The sequence below is a fragment of the Barbus barbus genome (genome assembly GCF_936440315.1).
Source record: "Barbus barbus genome assembly, chromosome: 24".
NCBI classification, from domain to species: Eukaryota; Metazoa; Chordata; class Actinopteri; order Cypriniformes; family Cyprinidae; genus Barbus; species Barbus barbus.
Genome location: NC_136752.1, coordinates 2,112,996 through 2,134,454, shown reverse-complemented (window position 1 = coordinate 2,134,454; position 21,459 = coordinate 2,112,996). Strand labels below are relative to the sequence as shown.

Below are 21,459 nucleotides of genomic sequence, written 5' to 3'. Positions count from 1 at the left end.
TACTGCTCTGCACCAGGACTCATGCTCACCTCCTATATGCAAACAAAGATCATAGAATAATGCACCTCGCTATCACCTGTCCCCCCCCATTGCATGTGTGTATGTCAATAAACAGTTGAACTCATTCTCTTCTCCGCTCTGGTGTTTTAACCGGCACACCCGGACCAACTCCACCTCCTTAGCTCCGACTAGCACCTTACAGTCCCTCAGCTACAGAGACTTTTTTTTTTTAAAGTTCGAGAGCAGAAAGGAAAGCATTGGGGGAAGAAGTACTGGTAAAGTATCTCAAGACGGGAAATGGTCACCGTGAGCACAGTTTGTCGGCACACTAACCACGAGGCTATTGGCATCTTCAGAGACATTTAACACCAATGAGAACCATATTCCAAACATTTGACTGGCAGTACTGGATATAAAGGAGATCAAAACAAAATATAACTTACTATCTCTCTAGATGTAACGTTGTAACTAGATATAACATCCTCATGTCTAGTTGTGTTTCTTTCTGTGTCTCTGTGTAGCGTGTCAGTGTCACACAAACGGATCGCTCTCGGAGTTGTGCCATCAGGAGACCGGACAGTGCCAGTGTCGACAGCATGTTGTTGGACGTCAGTGTGACGAGTGTATGGTGAGTATTCACAACACCAAATGCTGTCATTTCTGTCATTGGGTTAGATTGAAATAACCATGTTAATTACACATTTCATTTGATTTTCTTTATATATATATATATATATATATACAATTTTTTTTTTTTTTTTTTTTTTTTTTATCTCTGCCTCTTAATAAACCCGTGAATGTGTGTGTTCAGCCGAATTGTTGGTGGGACAGTGAGGCTCAGTTGTGTAGGCCGTGTCAGTGCAGCCCTCGGGGCTCTGTGTCCCAGCGCTGTGACTCTGAGGGCAGGTGCATCTGTTGGGCCAGATACATGGGCCGCAGGTGTGACCTCATGCGCCCGCCTCACGCCCGCAGGGAGACCCGGCGACCCGTCCAGCAGGTTCCCATCCAACACATCCAGAGATGGGAAAGCAGAGGGGGCTGCCCTCGAGGGGCATATCGCCCCGGCACAGGGGTAAACGCACGGCATGTTGGGTGCACAGGATCAGTGTGCGTGTGTGTGTGAGACCTCCTGTGACAATCAGCATCTAATATGAGTGTAACCAGTGTAAGAGTGTTCAAAATAACACACATTATATACGTAACAGTATAACTTTTTCTTCTTTTTACTGCTGAACAAATCAGCTGTTTTTGAATTTTGCCTGTTTTATTTCGATTAACTATACCATTGATGCAGTTGACTCCTGCTAACAGTTTAACAGCCAGGGCTATTATCATTCACTAAAACTATTATATTCAAAATATTATATATTATCTATTAAAATATTTGTGTCGATTGAAATAAAGCTAAAATGAATTGTTAAAATTAGATGCAAATCTTTAAATGAAAATTTAACATCTAACTGAAATATCATTTTAATAACTGGAAATTATTGAACTGGATATACATATAAACTAAAACTGAAATAGAAATAAATTAAATTTAAATACTGAAGTAATATTTAAAAAAATAAATAAATAAAAATAAATAAATATATACACTGCCCTACAAAAGTTTGGAAACACCCCTTGCAAAGTGTGGTTTTGGACGATATCAGCATAAATCCTAATTTTTTGGTGTAAGTACATTAAAGTAACTTGATATTATCATTGAAGACCAGCAATAAAACATAATAATAGCAATATATACATGGCAAAGTCAGACATGCCCCTTTGCCAGCTGTGATGCCTGGTTACTGGTTTAAACTTGGCCCAGGTTATTAAAAGATTTTTGGGTCAGCACACCTTAATACTGTAGCTTCAACAATTGATTGCCAATTCAAAGTCAATGTTTGAATAAACTGACAGCTCGGATGCCCAGATGTTGCAGAGCTGTAATAGCTGCTAATGGTGGATATTTTGATGAATCAAAAATTTTATTTTTTTGTATGTATAAACTGTTTATGTAATAAAATGTTTTCGTAGTTTGTGTTGTCCCTTATCAGTGCAAAATTATCACAAATTAAAAAGGATTCATGCCAATATTGTCCAAAACCCCACTTTTCTAGGGCGTTTCCAAACTTTTGAAGGGCAGTGTATAAATGACAAATATATATAACAAAATTACAAAAAATGTAACTAAAACGAAAGCTGGAAATATAAAAGCTAATTGAAAATATTAATAAAAACTGTAATAGTATATACATAGGTCCATATTGCAATTTAATAGTTGCAATTTTTAGTTTTGTTCCTTTGCCAAATTGTTTATATTTTACTTCTGTTATATAAAATATATTCTCTGTAATATAACATTAATGGGTAATACTTTACAATAACGTTCAGTTGTAAGTGATTTTTAAGTGATTAGATAGTGATGAACTAATCAGTTACAAAACATTCATAAGCAATTAATAAGTGATATGCTAATAATTTTTGTATGTTTTTTTAATGTAATGAGTCCACTGAAGGTGAGCGTAGTGATGAACCCAAGTGCTGTTTATTGACAAACGTAAAATCCAAACGAAGACCTGACTTGTACAGACTAGACATGAACAGACTTGACTTGAACGGACTTGCATGGCATGAACAGACTAGACTCACCGACAGCAGGTTACAACATTAATACATGACAAGGAACAAGGCAATGACATGGCTACTTATAACAAACAAGGAGGGTCACATGACAAGAACCAACCAATGGGAAGCAAAACACATGACCTGGACAACCAATCAGAACATGACACATTGAACAGAGGAACCAATAGCAAGGAGACAAAGGGGAAAGGGAAGCATGACAAAAACAGGAACTATAACTTCAAAATAAAAGACATGAAAACAAGAACATGGAAAAGAACCAAAAACAGACCTTACATATTCACCCCTCTAAGGGGGGCTCCTGACGCCCTAACAAAAAAAAACAGAACCCAAAAAGTCCTAGAGGGTGGTGGAGCAGAGGCAGAATGGGGTGAGGGATGGAGGGCCAGGCCCGCGAAGGGGAACAGGACCTGGAGCGTGGAGTAATGGTGGAGCAGACCGAGCAGGGACCGCAGTGGCATGACAGGACAGACCGTGAGTTCAGGAACGGCCTCCGTGGCCGTGACAGGACAGACCGTGAGTTCATAAGTGGGCACCACCACCTCAGGAGATTCTGCAGCGGAAGCTGCCTACCTCTGGAGGCAATAGAGCAGATTCATGGACCGGAGAGGCCTCTGGAGCCGACTCGTGGACAGGAGAGTCCTCAGGAGTGCAGTGTGTAGCCCACACGCACAAAATGGCGACCTCCATTACAGGAAGGGCAGCAGAGGGTGGCAAGACCTCTAAGATGACGCACCCGCAGGAGCTTGGGTATTATAGCCCCCCCCAAAAAAAAAAACTTTGGGGAAATTTTGGCGACAGCTATGACATGGCGAGGCTCAGGCGTGGCGGCCTTCTTAGCCGAGGACTCTGGCGTGGCGGCCATCTTGCGATGAGGCTCAGGCGTGGCGGCCATCATGGCCAGTTAACAGGCTCTGGTGTGGCAGACATGACGCTAGCAGGCTTTGGCGTAGCAGACATGACGTTAACAAGCTCTGGTGTGGCAGACATGACGTTAACAGGCTCTGGTGTGGCAGACATGACGTTAGCAGGCCTTGGTGTGGCAGACATGACGTTAGCAGGCCTTGGTGTGGCAGACATGACGTTAGCAGGCTCTGGTGTGGCAGACATGACACTAGCAGGCTTTGACGTAGCAGACATGACGTTAACAGGCTCTGGTGTGGCAGACATGATGTTAACAGGCTCTGGTGTGGCAGACATGACGTTAACAGGCTCTGGTGTGGCAGACATGACGTTAACAGCCTCTGGTGTGGCAGACATGACGTTAACAGCCTCTGGTGTGGCAGACATGACGTTAACAGGCTCTGGTGTGGCAGACATGACGTTAACAGGCTCTGGTGTGGCAGACATGACATTAGCGGACCTTGGTATGGGAGACATGACGCTAGCAGGCTCTGGTGTGGCAGACATGACGCTATCAGGCTTTGACGTAGCAGACATGACATTAGCAGGCCTTGGTGTGGCAGACATGACGTTAACAGGCTCTGGTGTGGCAGACATGACGCTAGCAGGCTCTGGTGTGGCAGACATGACGCTATCAGGCTTTGACGTAGCAGACATGACGTTAGCAGGCCTTGGTGTGGCAGACATGACGTTAACAGGCTCTGGTGTGGCAGACATCACGCTAGCAGGCTTTGACGTAGCAGACATGACGCTAGCAGGCTCTGGTGTGGCAGACATGACGCTAGCAGGCTTTGACGTAGCAGACATGACGCTAGCAGGCTCTGGTGTGGCAGACATGACGCTAGCAGGCTTTGACGTAGCAGACATGACGCTAGCAGGCTCTGGTGTGGCAGACATGACGCTAGCAGGCTTTGACGTAGCAGACATGACGCTAGCAGGCTCTGGTGTGGCAGACATGACGCTAGCAGGCTCTGGTGTAGCAGACATGACGTTAACAGACTCTGGTGTGGCAGACATGACGTTAGCAGACCTTGGTATGGCAGACATGACGCTAACAGGCTCTGGTGTGGCAGACATGACGTTAGCAGGCCTTGGCATGGCAGACATGACGTGATAAGGCTTAGGAGTAGCAGGCATGGCGTGAACAACTCCAGACATGACGGCTGGGATGTGGAAATACTCTGGTGCGGTGGGTACTGTAGGATTGCAGGGTTCCTCATCTGCAATCCCCACAGTAAAAGCAGATCCACTTAACCGTAATGCAAAGTCAATATATTGCTGTAGGGACCAGTGTGGGGTATGTGGTGTCATTAAACATAACAGTTCTTTTGTTAATCCAAAACAAAAAATGCCCTTAAGGGCAATGTCATTGAAACCCACCTGGTCACACAGTTCACACAATTCTGCCACATAATCCTCAATCAAAGAAACTGCTGGGTCCATAGTAAAGGTTGTGTATTCTGTAATGAGTCAACTGAAGGTGAGCGTAGTGATGAACCCAAGTGCATTTTATTGACAAACGTGAAATCCAAAATCCAAACGAAGACTGGACTTGAACAGACTAGACATGAACAGACTAGACTCACCGACAGCAGGTTACAACATTAATACACGACAAGGAACAAGGCAATGACATGGCTACTTATAACAAACAAGGAGGGTCACATGACAAGAACCAACCAATGGGAAACAAGACACATGACCTGGACAACCAATCAGAACATGACACTTTGAACAGAGGAACCAATAGCAAGGAGACAAGGGTGAAAGGGAAGCATAACAAAAACAGGAACCATAACTTAACTTCAAAATAAAAGACATGAAAACAAGAACATGGAAAAGAACCAAAAACAGACCTTACAGTTAATTCATTTACAAGTCATTTACAAGTAATCAGTTTATGAAGAACTAATCATTTACAAAACATGACTATACGTTCACAAATGATTAAGTAATATGCTAACGATTTACAAACCTGTCATAAGGTATCTTTAAAAAATAGCATCATGAAATAATCAAACAGATCCTTAATGGTTAATAGATTAGTTAGGTTACTAGTTAATATATTATTAATCACTTATAAATCATTGAAATGTCAACATTGTACTATTATCTCAATAAACATTATAAATCATTTACAAAGCTTTCTGCATCCCCTAATCTAAAGTGTAAACTACTCATCACTAGTAAATGTTTTACAAACCTTCCGGTTACAGGTTGTTTGTGTGCATATATATATATATATATATATATATATATATATATATATATATATATATATATATATATATATATATATATATATATATATATATACGCACACAAAACTGGAAACCATAAAGTTTGTAAAACATTTACTAGTGATGAGTAGTACTCAACTGTAATCAACAAGTTCACACTTTTATTCTACACGTAGAATGTGCTCGACTCCTGCTGGCCTTAGAAACGTGTGAATCAAAGTGTTTTTTATAGATATGATTATTATTATTAGAAACTGAGTTGCTAGGTGACCTTACAATATGTCATTCATATTTCACAGCAACAGCATGAGCACGTCAGAGCCTGATCAGGGCTTCTTCATGAAGATGTTTATTGTGTTTGATCTGGTTTCGATAATGACACACTTTGCTTTAAGGGCTCATGCATTGCATTCAGAATGTTTCTAATGGTCCTGGAGGTGCACTTATAATGATTTTTACATCAAAAGCAGTCATAATTGGAGATAAATGTTTTAAGTTTAGGGGTTGCATAAGGTTTTAGATTGAATGCCCATGGGTAGCATCTTTGCATATGGAATAACTGTTATGAACAAGAGTTCAGTAAAACTTACAGTATGTTTTTACAGTCACCTCTTACATGTTAAAAAATCAGTAAAATTTAGATTTCTCAATTTATTATTATTGCTTTAACTGAAGATCAAGAACAAATCCATGTGCAATTGTGTTTGTGCATTAGTTTTGCATGAGAAACATTGCTGCATGCTTAAGCACACAACTTGTGTACAGTTATTAGTGCATGGGACCCAAAACATATATACAGTACATAATTCAAAAAGACAGCCTTTGGCTTTAAGACAGATGAAACATAATGTGCGCAGTCTGCTTTGGCTTATAATTATACATTTACATTAACATTAGTTAAGTAGCGCTTAAGAAAGTTAATCTTTGTCGTGCACAGAAGGCTACTGTCAAATACTGTGCTTTTTTATGTTTTAGTCTTTTCTTAGACTTTAAAAAGCGCCAGGCGGAGTTCTCTTGGAGGAGAGTTTTGTTATTTTGGCTCACAGCTTTGCATGATGGGATGTGTGTGTGTGTGTGTCTGTGTGTCTTCATATATCTGGCATCCATGGGGTGCCACTGACAGTCTGTGCCAGGACCACTTCTCATTGGTTGCTACGGTGACAGCGCACCTGTTCCTAGCAGACAGATGGCTGTCAATCACCCACAGCAATGGCTGCCACAGTGACTTCCCATCCACATGGCGCGTGCAGATTTATCATCACTGCTTGATCATTTTTGATGATTAAAATGAAATTGTTGGCAGTTTACCTCTCAAAATGTCTTTACAGTCAGTTGAAGTGAGTGTAAAGGGGACAGAGTACAGACTGGAGACAGAGGCACAGTCTTGTGGTTTGGTTTGATCTGTAATATCTGCATGGATGTTCAGTGCTGTGATCTGTGTTTATGAAGGTCTTTGAGTCACTAAACGAGGCTGAAGGAGGTTTTACATAAATGCACAAGATATCGTACTGTTTGCATGACTAAACAAGGCACATTCCACGAGTAGGTGCAAAAAAATGAGCTTGATGCTCTGTATGAAGTCAATGTTTTGTTATTTTTCTAAAGGTTAAACTCCGTCTACAAATGAAAAACCACTGTTCTTGTCAGCAGGTCAAACTAAATATTATATGAGAGGTTTTGTTTTATTTTCCATTTCTAGAAACCTGTTTAAAATTTATAAACCCCCTTTTAAAGAGTTTTAATTCCCAGTTGGTCTGATTTTATGTAGCAGTAATCATTAAATACATGAACACGACTTAAACACAATAATTCAGTTTTTTTTTTTAATTATTATTATTTTATTAGTTTCATTAGTTTTATTTATATATTTTTATTAGTAGTATTTTAATGCACCAGAATGGATAAATCAGCAATCCCCATCCTTTTTAGCCTAAATTAATGCTGAGGATTTCCAGTCTGGAACCAGTGGTGGTTTGTAGTTGTTAATATATCAATTTAACTATAATACGTTTGATTCTTATAACAGATTGAGGGTTTAATGGTTGAACTACAATCTGTGGAAAAGATTCAGTTGATACACCTGGGTTCTCCAACATATGTAATAGTTCTCACTCTAAAAATATGGTATCTGTGTCTTCATTGCTTTCAAAACCTAGTTGCACCTTATTTGTGGAAAGTGCCACACAGCATAGTCTAGCCATCACTCTGAGAATCGCCTTATTTCTCCCTCCTCACTGTCTCCTCTCTGTCTCTCCAGTCTGGCTTACATATGCAGGGTGCTCAAGGCTGCGTCCCTTGCCACTGTAGTTCATTCGGATCGAAGTCGTTTGATTGTGACGAGAGCGGTCAGTGTCGCTGTCAGCCTGGTGTTACGGGACAGAAGTGTGACCGCTGCGCTCCCGGACACTTCAGCTTTCAGGAAGGCGGCTGCACACGTAAGAATTCACCCCGAACCTTGAGCCCTTGATAGGAGACCGTGTTTTTGCTTCTGTAATTCAGTCCAGATCCACCCGTGCATTTAGATGTTTATTTGCACAAACAATTTAACAGTAATTCCATAGGAAAAGAAAAGCATTTAAGGTACCCTTCACTCAAGAATTAACTAATTGAGTCCTGCTCATTTAATTTCAAACCATATACTGTTGTTGTTTTTTTCCTGTCGATTTTGAAAAATCAGTCTAAAATCATCTTTAAATTATGTGTCTCGTGTTTATTTGATAGGGACAAAGCACGTTAATAAGCATTAGTATAAAATTATTTTTTATTTTTATTTATTTGTAATGAATTCATTTAATTGTTTGTTTGTTTGTTTGTTTTATTCTTTTTCATTTATTTTTTATTTTTATATATTTTATTATTATACATCAGGAAGAGTAAAGGCAATTTAGTCTAAATTAATGTTGGGGATTGCTAATTTGGAACCAGTGGTGGTTTGTATTTATTAATAATTTAATTCCATATATTATATTTCCGGCAATTCTAATTTACATCCATATGTGCCTATATATTAAACTGTGCAAAAATGTACCAAAATACCAAATGTACACTCATAAAATAATCTGAGGTGCTATCCACATTCATGTGCTATCACATTCAAAGATTTCTTCTTTATTGCATTTCGTTGCCTTGTACCTACATGTGCAATGACAATAAATTGAATCCAATCCAATCCAATCCAAAAATTTTATAGCTGTTTTAAAAGACACTTAATAATATTCTGTAATATTATTGAACTACAGTGACACTATTGGATTGTGAATCAAGCTGAGTAATGACACTGTTGTCTTCTGTAGAGCTGTTTTACAGCTGAAATTGAACTCACTACTGTAAATGAAGCATTACAGATGTAAGTGAAACATGGAACTGCTTTACATCGTCTGATCCATGGAAGAGCAAAAGGTTGTGTGCCAACCAATCAGATATCCGACAATGGCTTTTAGATTTCAGCTCAGTTCCTGAATGTGGATGTCAACAAGCCTGACCTGTGAGCGCTACAGTTTTCATCTGCGGTGTTCATTTCATTAAGAATAATGTAATTCTCTGTTGGGATGGTGTGTAAATTTGCCCATCTCCTTCCAGCCGGAGCGTCTTCTGTCACGCTATCAAACTGATATTACCACAGCAGAGAGGAGGGCCGGTGCTGACATTTAGAACAGGTGCTTAGCTAAGCTCCGCAATTAACCTGCTCTCTGTTTCTGTCTGTCTCGCAGCGTGCCAGTGTGCCCATGTGGGAAATAACTGTGACGCTAACACAGGTCAGTGTATCTGTCCGCCCAACACTGTGGGAGAGAGATGTGACAAATGTGCGCCCAACCACTGGGGTCACGACATCAGCAGCGGCTGTAAGGTACGGCTTATTCTCCTCTCCTCCCGCCATCACAGCTTCACTCTGTCTGCTCTGCCTGTGTATATTTATCTTCTGCTGAAACATCATTATTATTCATCCTCTGTAAAATCATGTCGAGGTGAATCTTTTAGTTAATGTCGCAGGGTAGCACAGAATGAAAGGTGAGTGTGGAAATCAGCACAGCGTCTTTATTGCTAAGTTACCATCTGAATTCAGTTGAATCCATGGAACTATTCAAACATATACACATATAATGCGATGTTAAATCATTTACAGTTTTTCACCATACAGTAGTAAGGTATCTTACAGTTAACAGGTTTTTACTGTTGCTTGCATCAGTACACTGAATTAACTGTATTTATGTGGTATCATATAATAATCTGACTGCTTAGGTGCTGATTACCAGTATGTTTGTTTTTTTAGAAGTCCCAGATCACCCCTCTGAGACCTATAATATCTGCAAATATGACTTTTCGGTGAAAGTGTTATTGAATGTGATTCATAAGCTTTGTTTATCATTGTATATTATCCAGGGGTACATACGTCACACAGGTTAAAAGGTTATCCTCCTTACATAAAGCAATCTCTGGTAAAACTTTACATCTTACCAAAAGGTTGGTAGCCATATAAACTTTAATGTCCCTGTGGCATACAGAGTTTGTAAGGAAGAACAGGAAGTATCATCTAATATAACAATAGAATCAGATGTTGTGTTTTTGAAAAAAAAAAAAATCTAACAGAAGCATATAATATCTAACAAAGCAACCAGGCCCAAAACAGAGCCTTGAGGTACCCCGCAGGTAATAGTTGTGGAGGAAGAAGAGAAATTCTCAGTCTCAATGGAAAATACTCTTGCCTTAAGGTAGGAAGAGAAGCAGCCAAGGGCAGTGCTGAGAACTGCGTTTTATTCTGACTGATTTTCTATTGAGTGGGCAAATGTTGCTCAGACTTGCCAGCCCTCATCAGACTTTAAAACACTTAATGGTTATGAATGGATCCTTAATTTTCAGAAGTGTTCAAGCCCATGTAGGGAAAGTGAATGCCATTTTATGTAAATGTTATGCATTGTTTGTGTAAATTTCTTTTCTCTGTAGCCATGTGGCTGTAACGCATTGGGGTCTGTGGCACAGCAATGTAACGTGAACACTGGCTGCTGTATGTGCCGTGAGCAGTTCAGGGGCGAGAAATGTGATGAGTGTAAGCTGGGTTACAGAGACTTCCCACAATGCATTTCCTGCCAGTGCTCGGCGGCAGGCTCGTCACTGGACACCTGCGATGCAGAGTCTGGACTCTGTGCATGTGCAGACAGAAGTGGGCAGTGCTCTTGCAAGGTAATGTCCTAGAGCTCGAAACCCATCTTTGATTCAACCAATATAGCCACTCATGCACTAATAGTGTTGTAAAGTAACTTGTGATCAAAGGGATGTTTCATCAGAACTGTCATATCATAATGATTATTAGGGGTATAGAAATGCACTGAAAATGAATTATTCTATCATGCTCCAATCTGGTAAAACTGTGGTTTACACATTACAGTTGTAAGAGAAGCTGTCTTGGGCTGCATTTCCCAAAAGCATCGTAAGCCTAAGTAGATCAAGAAGATCACTGATGCTGATGGTTTATATGATCTGCTATTATTATTATAATTATAATTATTTTGGGAAAGGCAGCCCCTGGTCTTTAATGTAGCTGTTAAACTGCAGCACACAGTACTAATGTGAATGTGTGTGTGTTCAGGCCAATGTGGAGGGAGTGAAGTGTGACCGCTGTAAGGTGGGCTCTTTCGGCCTCAGTCACAGGAATCCGCTGGGCTGCAGTCAGTGCTACTGCTTCGGCTTGAGCAGCTCATGTACGGAGGCCACGGGACTCATCCGTATGAGGGTGAGCAAACACACAAGTCATATAATGGCACTTTTTCATCAATAAGATTCAAAATGTTGTTTTGTTACTTTCTAAAGCAACTGTTTTACATCAGTTTTAAACACCTTCTGAAATATCTTGAACAGATAGTCAATTTATTGTAGAAAACTTTTTTTTTCATCAACTTTTACATTTTATTTTACTTCACATTCTAAATTTTTACCTTTATTTTTAATTACTGAACTGAATGTGATTCCTAAGCATTGTTTGCCATTAAATTTTATACAATGGTATATGACACACAAGTTAACATCGCTTCCTCTCATAAATCTAACTTTTAATGTCTCTGTGGCAAACAGAGTTTGTAAGAGAGAACGAAGCTGAAGAATTAGTAGAAGCTGAATATTGTCTAATAATAGTATGAGATGTTGTGTTTCTAAAAATGTATACCTAACAAGAGAATATATATACTGTGTATATATAATTACACCGGGCCCAAAACGGAGCCTTGAGATACCCTGTTCAGTGTATGTTGGTTGTGAGGGTGTGGATGAGATGAGGGCACAGGTGTCTGTTTGAGTGAGTGTGTGTGTGTGTGTGTGTGTGTGTGTGTGTGTGTGTTTTGATGGCTTTCTTAATCATCTTGTCCCAAGGTGAGCTGAGATGCTCCGGTTACCAGGGAAACAGTAAATATTAATAAACATCAAGTGCTTCCTAGCTGTCATTCTCCCTCAACAATATTCACAACAGGACAGAATTAAGTGTGTAGGAGCAACGGAGAGAGACAAAGATAGAGAGAAAGCGCTGACGCACAGAGCTAGAGACGCCCCTTGTTTGTTTTTAATAAGGGTTTCCTGCACGTTCACAAACTCGTCTTAATCCTCAGCGTGTCCATGGAGACAAACAGCAGAATATGGCTGAAGGACGCTTTTCCAACGTGATGAAATTGACAAACAAATTAAACAAAGGTTGCAGTCCAAAAGTTAATCTAAGTTTCAGAGAGGAGTTTGGAATCCTTTAGCTCATTAATGGGAAAAAAGAGAGATTTTTTCTAAGTCAGTGAGTCGTGAGATTGTGTGTTGATGTGAGGGTAGTTTAGCCTCCCTGTAGGGTTCCTCACACACACACACACACGCACACACACACACACACACACACATTTACCTAAATATGCCTCTTAATACACACACAAATAAATCCTCAAAGACACTAACACTGAAACACAACACTGTTACACTATTTTGTGTGGCAATTTCACCCTGCTTACTTAATAAATATCTCTGGAGCACTAATGACAAAAAATGTTTTCCTAATCTTTCTTTGAGATGTAATAACTTTCCCCACCTCTGAAATGTCTGCTGCGTGGGTGAGGACAAACATTAACCAATAATAATATCGCAACCCATTTCTCACAATCCAGTCTACATTAGATCCCACTGAATATTCTGTTTCACTTGGAAATATTAAGTTAAATTGTGCCATTTGTTGACTTTGTAAGTTTAAAGTGCAGGTATTGTTTAAGTTCATTCAACTGATTGATGTGGTTGAGCGTTTGTGATGTCCTGTTCCCTTTTGCTGTCCTATAGCTGACTCTGGTGCCAGAACAGACTGTTCTTCCTCTCGTGGACAAATCCAGTCGTCAGGAGATCACAGTGGGCGTGAGCTTTCAGCATCCTGACATCATCGCTAATGCTGATATGGTCCAGCAGCATCTCAGTGAGCCGTACTACTGGAGACTGCCAAAACAGTTCAAACGCTCAATGGTCAGTCTGCCTCCAACACCCTTATATACATTGTTTACACACACACACAAATATATATATATATAGAGAGAGCAATGTTTATTGTTAGAAAATAGATATGTCCCAAATTGAGGCAACAGGGATTTTGTGGTCAGTAATTTTTTTAATGCTTGTGAATGTCTCTACTGCTCACCGAAGCTACATTCATTTGATCACAAATGCAGTAAAAACATGAATATTGTGAAATATTATTACAGTTTAAAAAATGTCACTTTTCAGTGTGAATATGCTATAATGTAATTTATTGCCATGATCAAAGCTGTATTTTCTGCATCATTACTGCAGTCTTCAGTGTCACATGATCTTCAGAAATCATTCTAATATACTGATTTACTGATCAACAAACATTTCTGATTATTATCAATGTTGAAAACTACGGTGACCGGGAGGGGTCATCTTCGGTTTACTTAGTTTTGTTGTGGCCACAACTTCTTATGTTGAGGGAACGACACATTATTCTCATGGCCACGAGTTTAATGCATAAACAAACCTACGTGACCATAGCAACCCGGGATTATCAGATATGGATAAAACATTTTTATTAACATTAAACATGTCATTTAATATTTGTATATTATTAGGGTATATTAACTTGTTAGGGCTATATTTCAAGTATAATATTTCATTATTTCCCCTTTCAATTCGTGTATTGCTTTACCTAATTAACGTTCTGTATAATTATGCTATTGCTACCATATATTTTGCAAATACTGCAAACACCTGACAATTATGCCAATACTTTATGATTGTAGACTATTTATGCCAGTGTGTGATGATAAATGAGCGTGTTGTGTTTTCATTTACAAATGAAACTGGTCAGAACGTTATGTAAAGAGATCGAAATGAAGGGAAAAAACTAATATAATAATAATTTAATCATATAATAATAATAATATACAAATATTATGGAAAAAGACAATCAGTTAATGGACACACAGCTAGCAAGACTGTGGGATGGATAAAAATGTCTATTTTAGTTTATGTACTTTCTGTAACATAGGCTATTCATGATAAACTTGAATGCTGCGTACATCGCGTGCAACTGCCTACAGTCTGGTAGCCTATGGTCAATATAATAATTTAATTATATAATCATTTCTATAATAATTAAAATAACTATTTCTTAATTCAAAATAAAACATTAGTGAATCCCTGATAATCCCGGGTTGCTATGGTCACACAGGTTTTTTTACACATTAAAATCGTGGCCACAAGAAAAACATGTCATTCCCTCAACATACCATCTCAAGGCCACGACATAATATCACATTCCCACAAGTTAATATGTCGTATGAAGTTAACCGAAGACGACCCCTCCCGGGTACCGTAAAAAATGTTGCTGAATATTTTTGTGGAAACTGATACATTTTATTTTTTTAAGGAATAGATAGTTGAAGATTTTTTCAGCATTGCCAAATAAAATAATTTCCACAAAACAAAAAAAAAAACTGACAAGTAACTTTTGAAAAGAAATGTATAGTCCAATTATTTCAGTCATATAAAATAATATTGTTGAATTTCAAGACCAGCTAATGAAAATTACACTCTCAGATAACAGCCTATGGTGGGAAGCTGAAGTATGCCATCTATTACGAGGCTCGTGATGAGACGGGCCACACCTCTTATGAGCCACAGGTCATCATAAAGGGTGGCCCCAACAAGGACAAGGTCATGGTTCGCCACATGCCAGTGCTTCAGATTGGCCAACTGACCCGTCACGAGATTGACATAACAGAGGTGAGCCAATCAGGAATGAGAGTCAGTGCTCAGCCCCTCCCACTTACTGAAACACACAACAGATCTCTTATACGAGAGTGATGACAGTGTTTGCATGTGCAGGAGTCTTTTAATTGATCTCATTTAGCACAGGTACTTCAAGCATACACTAAAACATTGATGTTTTGCAGCATGAGTGGAAGCACAGTGATGACAGGCCGATGTCTCGTGAGGATTTCATGGATGTGCTGTTTCATGTGGAATATATCCTAATAAAGGCCTCACACGGCAGCGTCATGAGACACAGCAGGTAACTAACTGATCTCAAGCAAGGTCCTTCTCATAAAAGAAATCTACAACTTCAGTCAACTCTCAAATGACCACGAAGAACCTTGTTTATTATAGTTAACTATAAATATATGTATTTTTTTTATCTAATTCCCAAGGCAATTAGTTCAACTTATACTAAAATTACAACAGAAATAAAAATGAATAAAAACTGTATAGACTTAATAATACAAAAAAATGGAAAAACACACAACAGAATTACTAAAACTTTAACTAAAATGAAAATGGAAAATATCAATATACAAAATATGTCAATATTCAATATACACAATATACAAAAATGTATTAAATTAATAAATTGATCAAATTAATTAAAAACTATAACTCAGTTATGCTAAAATAGCACTGGGAAAAAACTTGTTTTATAAGTTTTGGCTTATTGACGTGGCTCATATTTGTTTTGGATTGGTGTGCAGGATTTCTGAGATCACTTTGGAGGTGGCTGAGGTGGGGACGCCCTCACAGGACAGTGAAATCGCCCATCAGATTGAGAAATGTGACTGTCCTGTGGGATACGCCGGTCTCTCCTGTGAGGTAATGGCTTTTGTGCGCACTATTTGACATGGCAGAGCTGTTAAGTGCTGGAATGTTGTGATAAGATGTGTAAAATGTTATACATTTATTAGCCAACTCTCTATTGGTCAGATCTTATAGTGTAATGTTGGTCAGATAATATAGTGTAATCTCAAGCAAAAGTCATAATAAAAATACTAAGGGCACACATTTTCATATGTTTCATATTTATTGCATAGTACGGCTGGGATTGGGATCTCAATCTGTTGTTCTTAACATTACAAAAAGCAATTTTGAAAAGTCCCAGTAAAGTAATGCAGTTTCCAAATAGATTTAACGTGACATCCTTGTCACAATAATGTTTGAGAGGTGCTGACGTGCCCTTTCATAACAGGGCTCTAGAAACACAGCAGCTCTGGAAAACGGGCTGAGTGTGGAGAGACAAACAGCTGGGTGTTTCTCTGCACGCCGCTCAGCAAGTGTTTCTGCTTCTCAGACTGTTAATGTGTTAAAGCGCTCTCTCGCCGCCAGTCTCCGCCCACAAGCGCTCGTGTGAGATCTTTAACAAGCTCAAGTGTGCGAGACACCGATTACAGATCAGCGAGTGTCAGTTGTTCACGTTCAGGCTGGACGAGGCCGCGTGGAGACAGATGGCCCTAACTCTGAAACGCTCCATACTGTGCTTAATAAAGTATTTTTAAACAGGCGTTTAGCAAGTTCACCCTGAACAGATGGTGTACTAAATTGACACGATTAATTTTGAAGAGCGAGGGTGAGAGGGAGTGTTGCTATGGTTTCAGCAGAGGACTATTTTTCCCCTGTATAAACGAGCTGGTCTACGGTGTAACAATTTTCAGTATGCATTTGCAGCACGTTCCTGCTTACTAGTTTAATGACAATAATTATGCGCCTCTGTAACCTCTTGCATATCTACACATTAACTGTAGCAGTGTCCTATCCCAACGCCACAGTACTATGCTATAGGTTTTGAAAGCACATAAAGTTCACCAGAAACACATTTAACTGATTATGCTTTATTTTACTATAAAATGCAACATACAGTAAAGTGTAGAGTAATTCTAATGCTAACTTGCACTCAATAAGAGTTAATTACTAACCTTATGGACATATAATGTCTATACTAAAACTCTAGCAATTGTAACACCACCATCACCCCGGCCGAAGCCACTTTTTGACTTTCCAACACAAACAGCAGAACAAAACTCATTCATTTCTAGTGGTGAGCAGTACAGGAGCGGTGTAAGGCTCTGACTATATGTATATGCAAAAAGTTTTGGATCCAGTTTGAACTTCAGACATGTTGAAATATTGGCAGCTAGACCAAGTGAAACCACCTAACTGGATGAGATGTATCCTGAACAAAGCTATTAGCGTGAGCTGAGAGAATTACCAATATTTATGCACTGAAATATTATACTATGCTTTATATAGTATATAGTATAGAACTTAATGCCATTACAAATTGGGTGAAACTTAATAAATTAGCTCTTAATATATCTAAAACTAAATGTATAGTCTTTGGTACTAAACGTATGCTTGGCAAGCCTTGTAACTTAAATCTAATTATTGATACATCTTTGGTAGAGCAGGTGAGTCAGACTAGACTCTTGGGTGTGAAGCTGGATAGTCAGCTCTCTTGGGCTGATCAGATTGACCACATTGTGTCTAAAATGGCCAAAGGCATTGCTTTTTCTCGGAGATGTTCAGCGTATTGTCCACCCTCAGTTATGAAAACAGTTGTCCAGTCTTTAGTTCTGTCACATCTGGGGTATTGCCCAGTAATTTGGTCCAGTGCTGCACAGGGACATCTGAAAAAATTACAAATCGTTCAGAATAGAGCCGCAAGAGTAGCCCTTGGTTGCTCTTTTCGCTCCAATGTGGATAAAATGCATACCTGTTTGGGCTGGCTAAAGGTGGAGGACAAACTTAATATAAGCCTTCTCTGTTATATGCACAATGCTCTATTTAAAAACAATCCAAAATCCTTTGTAGATAAATTGGTTTTTAGTGGGTATTGTCACGGGCATGTTACGCGTCAGGTGAGCTCAGGTCTGTTAGTGGTTCCATCTGCAAGGTCCAATTGTATGACAAGAACAGTTTTAGTTAGATCGTCATCTGCTTGGAATAAATTGGACTTAAGAATAAGGCATATATCCAACATATGTAATTTTAAGAAGACTCTAAAACAGATGACAATTAATAGTATTACACCAGTTAATTTGTGACTGTTATAGGTACTGACATTTTCAAATGCTGTATGTGCGTGAATGTGTATATGTGGATAAATGAATACATGGTTATGTTATATGTATGTTATATTTGTGTATTTGTGTATTTTAACTGTATACACGTTTCAGCACTTTAATGGGCCCCAGGAAGACTAGCAACCACATTGTGGAAGCTAATGGGGATCCAAATAAATAAACAAATAAACAAATAAACATGAATTAGAGATAGTGGAAAGGAGACTAAAAACAAGGTAAAGCCCAAATGCCCTTCAAAGAGACAGTATGAAAATAGTGCCATGCAGCATGGCCATTTATATAATAATTTGTTGTATTGTGAAAGAAAATGACCTGGTCTGCATTAGGGTATGTTTACACAACAACTTTATATTAAAATTGGAAAAGTTTTTCTTTGCATTTTTAAAGATTTTTACATACAAATGACAACGCTGTCAAAATGATCCCTGTTTACACAGATCAGCAAATGTGTCTAAAAGTGCTTTATTGTTCATGCCAGGCCAGTAGTTGGCAATGTCTCTTCGTAAAGAAACACTATGCGCCTGTGCGTTCCTATAGACTAAACACGTAACATGCATGTGCATAATGTCACCATTTTAGAGATTAAATGGAATTTCTTATCACGATTAGAGTGACCAAAATTATTATGGTTATCAATATTATCATGGTGTATAATTAAAGTGTGCTGGAAAGTATTCATACACACACACTGAAATAATTTGACCAATTTTTGTGTTGAAAAACAACAAACATCAAATATAATTAGCAGCACTATGCACTTTTTTTTCATAATCATTAAAATAATAACATTAATGATGTATACAGTATATGTGTGTGTGTGTGTGTGTGTATATATATATATAAAATAACATTCAAATAAAGCTTAATAATATGATAAACCTCACATTTCAGTCTTTAGATCATAAAAAAGAATGAGTCAATGATAAATTATAGGCATTTTATCTGCTTCATAAATAATTATAAATAGGCTACCTTATTATTCAAAGTGTTGAGATTTTTAGAATGCACATTAGCTTGTTTTCCGTCTAACAGTTATGATTTACAACAAAAAAGGTCAAATTTCTGCATTGGTCTGAACACAAACTCCAGACAGGCTGATGAAAATGTAACGCCACTGTCTGACAGTAGGTGGCGCTTATGAACAGCAGAAATAGAGAGGCTTTCCCAGTAAACACTGTACACAAAGCAGCACTGCGCTTATAAACATAACTTTATTAGACGTTACATGGTGGAAAGATGAAAAGCAAATACCATCGACACTTTTCTGAAGACAGTCGGTTTTCTCTTATGCTTACAACTAATTAATTCATACATTCTTTCATAGAATTTCTTTCAGCACTCTGTCTTCTGTCATGTTTTCACACTAAAACAAGCCTACACTGTTGTGCCTGCATGAGATTCTTACTAACGTACTAACTCTGGGGTCTGAGGGTGTTTTGGGGGCCTGGAGAAGTCTCGACATGCCCTGACATTGTGCTTTTTTCAGTTGCTTATAAACATATAAATGGCTAAAGTCTAATAGCACTGTAAACAGCACAAACTGGGCTACAATAATATGTTAGCAGCATCTATGTACACAATTGTGTTTTTGAGAAAGCAACGTTTATGCGTGGTTAATGAAAAACTACAGTTTTGAAGTCACTGAAATAAGACCATAAAACACATACAGAACAATTGTTCACAAAACTTTTGAGAACTGGATCTTGTAGCCTAGAATTTTCGTTTCAAAATTTGAAAATCATCTTGTTTACTTGCTCACAGAAAACAATATATTGATTAAAGACATGCTTTGTGATCAAAGCCTATATGCGAGGGAGTGGCAATGACCTTGAATATTAAGTGATTTTCACCTGAGACAAAGGGCCCTCTCTAATGGCCCCATAATGGCCCATCAGTGTGACTGTGACTTTGAGGCAGGTAAGAGAGAATGTGAGGAGATTGAAAAAATGGGTTTTTAAAATTCATCATGTTGTCGTTTGGGAAAAACCCAACTAAATGTGTTCAAGTTTATGTCACAATAACACGTTAACTAATGCAAAAAATAAACATTACTTACTCATCAGATTGATCTAGTCTACTGGATGAAACATTGTTCTTCTTTTGCAGGAAATCCAGCCTTTACTCAGCGCGTCTTTTTACAGAAACTAACAGTAGCCGCGATGAACGACTTCTTCACTCTTTGTTTATGTTTGGCTTCTCCACATGCACACGGCTCACGTGGTTATTTACATATGAGCCGCGAGCGGGCGGGATCGCATTAGAGATAATGAGTTAGACGGGAAAGACTGAACATAAGAAAGATAGAATGATGACAAAGATTTTTATCTTCGCCCACTTTGGCCTAAATATCTGCCATGTCTTTTTTGTTGTTTTTTGTTACCTTTAAAGGCTTTGTCTTTCTAGTTTGGCTGTAATGCTCAGACAACTTGTAAAACCAAAACAGTAAAACCAACATGACAAAGAATCGTGATAAAATCGTGATATTTTTTTTTTTTTAATCGTGATATGATATTTTTCCCATATCGCCCACCCCTACTACACAGCAAGATGCAAACCTCTGACCAGCACCAAAAATAGAAAGACAAGATTAGAGTTTGCAAAAAAGCACAAAGGTGAGCCAGAAGAGTTTTGGAACTGTGTTTATGGACCGATGAGACAAAGATGAACCTTTATCTAAGTGATGGGAAAGCACTAATGTGGGGGAAAAAAGGGAACTGCAAATGATGCATGGCTGCCTCTGGAACAGGCCCTCTCAACTTTACTGATGACTTAATGTATGATGACAGTAGGATGAATGAATTTGGAAGGGTACAAAACCATCTTGTATTCCAACCAATATTCAAGAAAATGCCACCAGATTAATTGGGAAGTGCTTCATGTTGCATCAGGACAATGACCCAAAACACCCTGCCAGTTCAGTCAAGGAATTTATAAGAGCAAAGAAATGGAAAGTGTTAGATTGCCCAAGTTAATCTCCAGATTTAAATCTGATTGAACATGAATTTCAGCAGCTGGAGAGGAGAGTAAAGGCAGAAACTCCCCAAAATAAGCAACAATTGGAATTGGCTGCATTAAAGGCTGGGAAAAGTATTTCAAAGGATGAGACCAAGAGTCTGGTGATGTCTATGGGTCACAGACTCACTGCTGTGATTGTGTGCAAGGGATCTGCAACTAAATAATAGCTTTTAATCTTTTATATCTGCCTTATGTTCAACTGTCCCAATACTTATGCTCACATCAATGAGTGGGATGAACTCTAAAAGTGCTGTTCTTTTTATTTGGTAAAACATGTATGTGATGAAACGGCTAATAAT

At 38.6% G+C, this 21,459-nt stretch overlaps 1 protein-coding gene across 1 annotated transcript in view; it reads left to right on the top strand.

The window, feature by feature from the left end:
- The window catches only part of LOC306844166 (laminin subunit alpha-2-like), a gene marked incomplete at both ends in the record, with an annotated part of 216,864 nt that overhangs the window by 140,098 nt on the left and 55,307 nt on the right, over window positions 1-21,459 (top strand). Inside the window, 9 exon segments of the mRNA XM_079376117.1 lie at window positions 522-628; window positions 8,032-8,209; window positions 9,485-9,621; window positions 10,716-10,952; window positions 11,359-11,502; window positions 13,068-13,244; window positions 14,835-15,020; window positions 15,191-15,309; window positions 15,764-15,881. Coding sequence (XP_079232243.1) covers window positions 522-628; window positions 8,032-8,209; window positions 9,485-9,621; window positions 10,716-10,952; window positions 11,359-11,502; window positions 13,068-13,244; window positions 14,835-15,020; window positions 15,191-15,309; window positions 15,764-15,881 — 1,403 coding nt within the window.